A 9,844-nucleotide genomic window follows, 5' to 3' on the forward strand; every position below is an offset into this window, starting at 1 on the left:
GCCCTCTAACCATACTCACAGTATCCACCATCCCCTCTGTCCCCAGAGCGATAGGCCCCAGCCTCACTGCCCCTATAGCAGCAGAGCCCTCCCCGCTCTCTAACCATAGTCACAGTATCCAATATGCCCTTTTTGACCAGGGCGATAGGCACCAGCCTCACTGTCCCTATAGCAGCAGAGCCCTCCCCACCTTCTAACCATCATCAGAGTATCCACCATCCCCTCTGTCACCAGAGCGATAGGCCCCAGCCTCACTGTCCCTATAGCAGCAGAGCCCTCCCCGCTCTCTAACCATAGTCACAGTATCCACCATCCCCTTTATCACCAGGGCAATAGGCCCCAGCCTCACTGTCCCTATAGCAGCAGAGCCCTCCCCAATCCCTAACCATAGTCACAGTATCCGCCATCCCCTCTGTCTCCAGAGCAATAGGCCCCAGCCTCACTGTCCCGTAGCAGCAGAGCCCTCCCCAATTTGCTCTGTAACCATAGTCACAGTATCCACCATCCCCTCTGTCACCTGAGCGATAGGCCCCAGCCTCACTGTCCCTATAGCAGCAGAGCCCTCCCCGCTCTCTAACCATAGTCACAGTATCCACCATCCCCTCTGTCACCAGAGCGATAGGCGACAACCCGCTTTGTCACAACGCAGACAGTCCCTGCACCCACCCCCCTCCACAATTACAATGGCGACAGGACTGGCCCCGACTCTGCCACAACAGAAGCAGCTCATCCCCCCGCTGGAAGAGAGAAATCAATTGGTAAAATATTGGAAACTCTCCGTATTTCATTTCTTTAAATATTCAAAATCATCGAGGAATTGGAGTAAAGGGATATTTCAGCACATTCTTCAACTGCTCCCTGAACTTAGTCTGGGACACGGCGTAAATCCCAGTGTTTGTGCAGCAGCTCAGGAGCTGCAGCATGAAGCCCAATTCCCGCACATAGTCACCCATCCATAGATTATCAGCCACCATATAATACATTCGCCTCCATATAGAATACATCATTAACATCGCCCACAAGAAAATGAAATTGTCCGAAATAACAAACAGTAAAATGATGGATTTCCTCCGACTCTCCATCTCTGGGTCTCTGGGCCTCTCCCCACTGCTGTGAGCCCGGAGTCTCCTGCGGGCTCTGCTGCTCATTAAAATATGTCTGACGGTGAGAACATTGAGCAGCAGAATCAGGAGAAAAGGGACACAGGGGGTAAGGATGTGATGGAGGAATTCGATGACTACCCAGACCGGAGATATCTCAACTTCAAATGTTATGCCGCAAAACCACGGGTTGTTCCTCATCAAATACGAATCTGATAACATAAAATACCAGAAAATATTCTTTAAGAAGCTCAGCACAGACACTGATCCGAGAACCACAGTCACCGTTTTCTCAGTGCAATATTTACTTTTCAACTTGTGGCAACAAATGGCCACAAACTGATCATGGTGAAAGAGACGGTGAACCAGACAGAACAGTCAGTAGCTGCATAAAGCAGGACAGCATGGATATTACAAACACGCATGGCCCACAGGAAATTAAAATATTCCCAATAAACTATTGGAATGTGTCTCAATATCAGGTCGACAATAATGACCAGTAGATCCGCTGCTGCCATGGACACCAGGTAACGAGTGATACTTTTGGATAGACCACAATTTCTCCGAGTTAAAATCACAGTCGTCAATAGGTTTACTGTAAGGAACAGTGAAAACAGTGGAATTATACAACATGCTCAAATTTAATAAAATGTATAATTTTGGCCGAAGGCACTGAAATGTTCCATTATGTTGCTGCATCAAGTGATGCATTGAAACTGCTGTAGATGCAGTAATATACAGAAATGTCTATTATATGGCGGAAGACAGAAGAGATTAAATTTGTACTGAAATAGTGGAAATCGATGATTATCATTGGTCTCATCATTCCTGAACTGTTTGAAACATTTAGCAATCAGGAAAGACTGCAAATTTTGTTGGAGGAGGGTAATGCAGTCAAACATGATTTATGGAATTAATAGCCATAGACAGTAAGACTTACCAGGGACGCCAATAATAGCAAGGATGGGATAGGAACCCACTTGAACAACATGGAACGCCCACTGGACCCGGCGTTCCAATCATCTACCCTCCATAGTAACTTCAGAATTAATGGTGTTCGCTGATAATTGCACAATGCTCAGCACTATTCATGACACCTCAGATACTGAAGCAATCCATGCTCAGCATCTAAAATGCACAAGTCAGGATTGTGGTGGAACACTCCCCAGTTGCCTGGATGAGTCCAGTTCCAAAAGCACTCAAAGCACTTGCCATTTGCATCCACAAATAGTCACTCTCTCCCACACTGACGCTCAGTGGCAGCAGGGTGTACCATCTATAAGATGCACTGCAGGAATTCACCGAAATTCTTTACACAGTACCTTCAAAACTCCACGACCGCTACCATCTAGAAGTACAGCAGCAGCAGACACATGGGTAGACCTTCATGTCTGCGTTCCATCCAACCACAGCTCCCCACTCCTCCATGCCACACACCACTCTCACCTGTGAATATATTGCCGTTCCTTCAATGTCGTTGGGTCACAATCATAGAAACCCACTGCTAACAGCACTGTGGGTGTATCCACACCGCATGGAATGCACCGGTTCAAGAAGGCAGCTCATCCCCACCTTTACAAGTGCAATTTGGGGCGGGCAATAAATGCTGGCCGAGTTAGCGAAGCCTAGATGTCATTAATGATTTAACAAATAAAGTCAAATAACAAGGTGACTGATACATTGAAATATAATAGTTGAATTTCGATAAGTTCCATGAATCCTACTAGGATCAAACAAGAAACAATAAGTGATAAAAATGCTATAGGAAGTAGTGCTGTTTTTTAGAGTTAATACATGGACACAGAGACTCAACTGCAGAGTAAATGACAATTATAGTGATCTAGTTAAACATGATTTATTGAATTAATAATTGCACAGCGGGACATACCAGACACTCCAACAATAGCCAGGAAGCGATAGTAAATGTGTTCTATAATGTAAAGCACGAACCGAATCCGATGATCTAACGTTAACCACCAATCATCTGTGGAAAGCTGGACAATCCAAAAGGATAAATCCCTCGCAATTGTTGTAAAATTCCAATTTATTGTCCTCAGATTCGGATCTATTTTTGTTACAACGCCATCTGTTTTTCTCAGATTCAGATACATTGTTGGAACTTTCCAATCTAGAGTTCTCGGATTCTGATCTCTCCTTTCTGTCTCGCTCGAGGTGCTGATCACTGTTAGTGACGGAGGTGATGTTCCCGCTGACACTGTGGGATAACATGTTGAAATGAGCCTGTTATAAATAGAAGCTGGAAATCTTCTAGTGACACAATTACCATCCTTGGAGGCTGACATTAATTACAGTCACTGAGCACACAGGTTCACTTAACCCCTTTCAAACCAAAACATTTTATAGCACAATAAAGTTTAATTTTTTACCCAGCCAGAATGGGATGTATGAGGGTCACTGAGGGAAGGAATGATGGAAATACAGAGGCACTGACCATAATACATCAATCCTGCTTAGTCATGGGAGTGGCACCAAAGGACTGGAGGGTGGTCTCTGTTCTATACCGTTTAGCAAAGGTGAGAGGGATATATATTGGACCCATGAAACATATCGGGCATATTAGATTCTAATTGGGAAACCATGGCTTTATCAGTACAAACTGCAGCACAGATAAGTTATTCAGAAATCATGTCTAATAAAGCTGCACGGATCCTTTGTTGAAACAAAGGGGAGTGTTGATGAGGATATTGCTGCTGAATTGTCTACTTTGAATTTTTAAAGCTCCGTGGTCTAATTTCCTTTCATAACTTGTTACAAAAGCTTGTGGCCTGGTTGTGTTTTGTTTAAACCTGAATCGAAGTGAATTCCTCACATTATAATGGGTGCTGTGTTGTATGACAGAGGAGGTTCAGAAGGTTCCAGTCGTCAAATATGACCAGTGGAAGTCCTGCCTTTTGAGGCCTTAACAAGCGAGGCACTTCACAGTGAAAAACGTTAGAACAATTTTATTTTTTAAAGATTGACAGTTGCTTTGTTTAATTTAATTTCGTATAATGGAAAAGGAGGTTTAATTTCACGCTGCTTTTTGACCGGGCACTGTTGCAGTGAAATTCAGAGCAGAGGTGGGAGGGTGAGTGAAGGAATAATCAGAGTTAATAATTTGCTCGCAACTCAAAGGGCAGCAGGCTCCCGGGGGAGAGGGAAGAAACAACAATTTAGTGATGGCCTCAAGACATCATGAACAGTTCTAACATCTCGTCATCTTAGTAGAGTCTATGATTTGCCAACGCCCAGAATGGAGAAGCCTCATCCTGGATGGCACCAAACACATTGAGATACTGCATCGGAATGTGCAGAAACGAAGACCAGAAGCTGCATACAGCTCAAAAGCCTCTGAACAACCTCTCGACCTTTAAGAAACGCGTGTCACATTTGTGACAGGCAATAGACCGCCCAATAGGCTTACCAAACATCTCAGAAGCCATCTGAACTGTGTGGAAACAAGTCAGCAAAAATGCAGAACAGCAGCCTTGGAAGAATAATGTGTGTGTGTGTGTGTGTGTGTGTGTGTGACAGAGAGTGTTTTTGTCTGGCGTTTGTAGCGTGTGCGTGTGCGTGTGTGTGTGTGTGACAGAGAGAGTGTGTGTGTTGGCGTTTGTGGCGTGTGCGTGTGTGTGTGTGACAGAATGTTTGTGTCTGGCTTTTGTGGCGTGTGCGTGTGCGTGTGTGTGTGGTTGTCTCACCGAGTGCTCAGAGATCAACGTCGGCACGTTCCATTTTGAAGAGATCATCTTGACCACCATCCAACAGCAAGTGACCACCCTGAGAATCAATGCCTACAGTCTGGGCGTCTTCATAATCGCCTAGAGCTGAGAGGAAAAATGATTTTCAATGAAGTATATTGCTAACAATCAATAATTAGAATGATATTTATGCGTGTCAATCTGACAAATAATTTAAGGACTGGAATGTAAATACATTGTGGTGATCAGCATCGGTGAGTTTAGTGGGTGGAGAATTATTGGATAAAGTCGCTTTGCAGAATTCTCTAGCTTCGTTTTAAAGTCACACAATTCCCACTTAACCAGTGTCCGCATCAGGATGCATGTGCATTTCACAGCTTCAGGGACTGGTGATAAAACACATTAACTGTTTGTTCTTCCCTGTGTTCTGTTTTACACCCTTGAATTTATTGGGTGAAATGGCTATGATATCGTTTTATACTCAAAATATATTCATAGTTTTATTTTGACGAAAATCATTCTGCAATAAGTGTGAACCTGGGTGGTGCAGTATATTGGTGTATAATCTTTCTGAATGTATTTGCTATTTTACATAGTCCAAATGGTGAAGAACAAAAGCATGATGCTGGGAAGTAAATTTCCATCCAAACAGACTACTGAAGGAGTTTCCTTCAATGTTTTCTGACCCAGGATTTTTGCCATCAAACCTCTAACTAGTGTAATATTCGAAGTGATTGGATGAGTCAATTGAATCTGAAACCGTTTACCAGAGAGACAGATAAAAATATTTGTTGGAGCAATTGTTCAGAACAGAGTCAGAAATGTGCCATCACGACTCAGAATGATTCAGCTCATCGGAGCACAGATCAGAATAATTAATTGTTAGGTTTCATCGTTATTCTCTTCCCCCGAAATCAGGCGATCTGTGGACTAGCAGCATTGGCGTCACACGATTGTATTATGCATTCGAATATCTGCACTGTTTATCGACTCAGATACCTGAGGGAAGCAGCCTGCAGACCAGTGGAAATTGGGGACAGCGCTTCAGTTCGCTATTCTCAATCAAAAGACAAAAAAATAACATTCTTTGAAAAATAAAGCGCTGTGGGGATATTAAAAAAAAACCTCGCAACTACTCGCAGTATACACATGGGCCGTGAGAAAGGAAACTTTCACGTGGGGGTAGTGATTGGAATGGCCATTCATTGTACTAATTTATCGAGAGGTTTAAACGGAAATGGAATTCCACAGTGTGGATTGGGATTGCAATGGAAACTACGAACCTGATCCATGGGTCAGAGCGGAATCCATGCGAGGCAGAATATCCTCAATTTCTTCATAAAGGGCTTGGTAGAAACCGCTGGACGATTCCCTGCCGCCAGTGACAGCCCCTGTTCGAGGGAAGGCGGAGGGATTAATATTTTGTTGCAATCGAACCCGGTGTAATACTGCAATATTTGCGAATGAAACACTTCACAGATGCTGAATGCCAATGGAGAAAGCCAGTTATTGTGAACAAAGAGGGACATAATTGGATTCATGAATTCATTCTCGAGAGAGCGTGTGTGTGTGTATCTCCATATCTGCATGGACACCTATTCAACTTCACCAAACATAGGCTCAATGTAATTAAGGTGGGAAAGGACGGAATGATGGAATTGCAGGACAAATGTTTTCCAGCTGCTCACTTGGCCATGATGCCCATGGGGATTACAGTTAAGGAGAAGCTGGAAGGAAATTTGGCTGCTCTCTGCAGACAGCATCAGTTTAGAAACATGAGTGATGTGTTCATGGTTCCTTGATATATCAGATCAGTGTTAGCAGTTTATTTGCAGTGTGCAGGGAACGCTAGTGTGCTGATTTTTTTTCGAATCCGAGGGTCTCAATCTGTTTGGATGCTGAGAAATTATTGATGAATGCCAAAAATCGCACAAATGTCTCACGACTCAGTATCGTGGATTGATTCCGGTGAGAGAGTTTGGGTTTGAGCATCCAGACTCAGAAACTGAAGGAATGGATTAGACACTGAGCGGATAGATAAAGAATTACTGGAAATAATAACTGAACACAGAGCCCAAAATAGCTAAATAAGTTTCTTATTCATTGTTGTGCCAACTGGATTGAAATGAAGTCGCAGTACCGGCGGATCGACCTGGAATATGTACGTTGAGAGTCAAGTGGCTCTGCTATTTAAATTGGATATCTCACCGAATCGTCGAGTGGTTTGAACAGAATTAGTGTTTAAAAATACTGTTAACATTCGTTTCTTAAATGACTTGTGACCTCCTGTGGAAAAGGTAGAGGAGGTGAAAGCGTGCCAGGGTATTGTTCAAGTTCCGAGATGCAGCGTGAATTCGGCGGTCCTTTTTGAGTCTCACCTTTTCTCTTTGCCTTTCTGTGTATCAATGACGTGAGTGCCATTAACTCGACCATCAATAGGACTCCGAGTGTTATACAGATCACAATGGAGGTGGAAGTAGTTTTTACATCATGTCCTTGATGAAATATTATAGAAAGATTTAAAGGAGAAACAGGCTTCGTTGCATTTTAAATGTTTCCATTATTCTGTAAAACTCAAATTGAATTCCGAAATCAACAAAAGCAACTGATTGTCAGCTCCTGTCCTGAATAAGACCTTTAAGGTTAAGAGGAATACTATACGAATAATAAATACCTGCAGCTGTGGACAGAGAAGTCGTCGACGCCAAGTAGGACCCTGTGCAATATGTTGTGCAGAAAATATGGAAATTAATTTCTTAAATGCATCTGTTGTTCTTAATTGACGAACTAATCCGTCATACTCAGAGATCATGTGCTAAGCACCTCCTTCCCGGCCCCAATCACCACCACTCTGCACTAGCCTTACCCGAACAAATCACACTGGCATCTTCCTTGTGATTACAGTCGGGTTGAACTGACGCTGATGCAGGACAGTCGGACAGAAATGATTCTTCTCCGGTGCACTTCACTCCATTCAGCCATATATCACCTTCACCCTGGCCAAAACTGCCCCCTCCAGTGGCCGTAAGAGCGGAAATGCAACCCAGCTGTCTGCAGACAACACTGGCATCGGCCATACCCCAGGAGTCATCACACACCGTGGCCCAGTGGTTGTTGAACAATATCTCCACTCTTCCGGAGCAGTTATTCTTACCTCCTTCCAGACGCAAACCTAAACCCGAATCTGCAAGGGAATAAGTGATTATTGTTTCTGTAGCAAAATCAAGGAGTACTGGACAAATAGTTGGTTTAATAAAGAGAAGCAAGCACCTGATTCTCCATCGCTATCATTTGCACCGTGGGCGCTCTCCTTCGTCAAGTTTCCTCCTATTAAGAAAGGAAACGTGCTGACTGCATTAGACCACAATGTCTGAAATAACACCCGCACATCCAGACGTATGGTGCGTTACCTGAACAGACAATGCCTGCATCTTCCCGGTGATCACAATTGTGTTTACCCCACGGGTCTGTCTGACACTGCCAAATGGTCGACTCGTGTGACATGCATTCCACCTCATCGAGCCAAATAGGTCCGGATCCTTCTCCAAATAACTGAGCGTCATAATCAATAGAAGTGAGGTGACCGCACTGTAGCTGCTTACAGATGACTTCTGCATCATGGCGATCCAGTTTCTCAGAGCACACTGTTCCCCAGGTCCCATTGTAGAAGACTTCCACTCTCCCCTCACAGCGATGCTTTCCATTCGCCAGCTGCAGCTCTTTGTGTTCTACCAATGAAGCAACAAATACTCAGCTTGAAAACTCGTTTAATATTGTGTAGGACAACGAAAGATGCATCGTCTTTGTTCCCTTGTCGCCAGTTATTACTTCTGAATTGTAATAGGAAACAGCTGTACTCCAAATATACGAACAAGAAGTATTAAAACGAGTTTAAAAGGCTAAGTCACACTTAGCTGAGAAACGGTATTGATTGATTTGAGGAAGTTTCAGAAAGAGTACACAGAGCCCATGCAGAATCTGGTCATATGCTCGACTTTTCAAAAAGCCTTGGAGAAGATATCTCACAGTAAATTCATAACTGAACTCAGAGCATACAGAGCTATGGAATCAGTCGGAAAATGGGTAGAAAACTGACCGCAAATTCCAAGTACGTTCTAAAGATAGTTATTTACGTTCGAGAAGATGTTCTGCGGGTCACTGAGGTCACGACTGAACAGGTACAACAAGGACTTTAACTTAGGAATCGGAAGTATAAACTGAAATCTCATTTCGGATGCAGAAAATCACTTTGCACAGTTAATACTAAGAAAGGCTGCTGAAATGAATGATGCAATGACACCTTAATATACCAGCAGAATGTGTGGGCTAATAACAGCTTAATATTAACATTGAACAAGCTGGGGTGGTGAATTCCGATAAGAAACATAAAGAGACCTCGAACTGCTGCTATAATAATAGGGTAAAGTATGTACAGGGGCAAAGGTGTCAAGGGATATAGAGATAACAATCCTCTATAAACTGGCAAAGTGCAATGATGGTACCATAAATACACCATGAGTAAATACAATATGAGGTACAGAATATTTTTTTGCATGTTGTTACCAAGAAAGTGGCTCAGACGTTGAACTTAGAGCACGGGTAACAGCTGACTCAAATAGCAAACATATCTTTAAAAAGAAGCTACATATGTACCCCTGGGAAAATTTAATTGAAGCATAAGCAAATAATGTTAGCTGAAATATGTCAGGTTGATAATCCGGGCAGCTGAAATGCGACAGTTGGCCTGAAAGGCCGTTTTTTATGTTGCGGTTTCTTTGTGATTAATTCGCATAATCATCCGTATGAATCCTCAGACAATGAGCATATTAAGAGCATTCTAACCTGAGCACATGATCCTCACGTCTTCTTTATGACTACAGTCATGTTTACTCCATGGAGCTGAAGGGCAATCCCAGAGAAACGTTTCGTTACCCGAACAGTCTATCTCATCCAACCAAATTGGGCCTGAGCCTGCTCCACAAGAATCAGGAAGCGTCACCTCCAATGCATTTCCACATCCCAGCTGTTTGCAAGCAACGTGAG

At 43.3% G+C, this 9,844-nt stretch overlaps 1 protein-coding gene across 1 annotated transcript; it reads right to left on the reverse strand.

Moving 5' to 3' along the window:
- Nucleotides 1–3,000: 3,000 nt before the first annotated feature.
- On the reverse strand, nucleotides 3,001–9,653 carry LOC121275026 (deleted in malignant brain tumors 1 protein-like). Its single transcript, XM_041182419.1, has 9 exons — nucleotides 9,644–9,653; nucleotides 8,212–8,529; nucleotides 8,072–8,128; nucleotides 7,668–7,985; nucleotides 7,476–7,517; nucleotides 7,180–7,296; nucleotides 6,085–6,192; nucleotides 4,802–4,927; nucleotides 3,001–3,315 (listed from the first exon to the last, which is right to left on the reverse strand). Exons 1-8 carry the CDS (start codon nucleotides 9,651–9,653, stop codon nucleotides 4,809–4,811), a joined length of 1,089 nt encoding a protein of 362 aa, XP_041038353.1. The 3' UTR covers nucleotides 3,001–3,315; nucleotides 4,802–4,808.
- Nucleotides 9,654–9,844: the final 191 nt, after the last annotated feature.

This window comes from Carcharodon carcharias (genome assembly GCF_017639515.1).
Source record: "Carcharodon carcharias isolate sCarCar2 chromosome 40 unlocalized genomic scaffold, sCarCar2.pri SUPER_40_unloc_2, whole genome shotgun sequence".
In the NCBI taxonomy this organism is placed as follows: Eukaryota; Metazoa; Chordata; class Chondrichthyes; order Lamniformes; family Lamnidae; genus Carcharodon; species Carcharodon carcharias.

What these genes read in the sequence shown, in the direction of transcription:
- LOC121275026 (XM_041182419.1), bottom strand. An exon ending in TGATAGCGATGGAGAATCAG is followed by an intron (nt 7,986 to 8,071) that starts GTGCTTGCTTCT and finishes ATTCCCTTGCAG; the next exon opens with ATTCGGGTTTAGGTTTGCGT. An exon ending in TTCTCTGTCCACAGCTGCAG is followed by an intron (nt 7,297 to 7,475) that starts GTATTTATTATT and finishes TATTTCATCAAG; the next exon opens with GACATGATGTAAAAACTACT.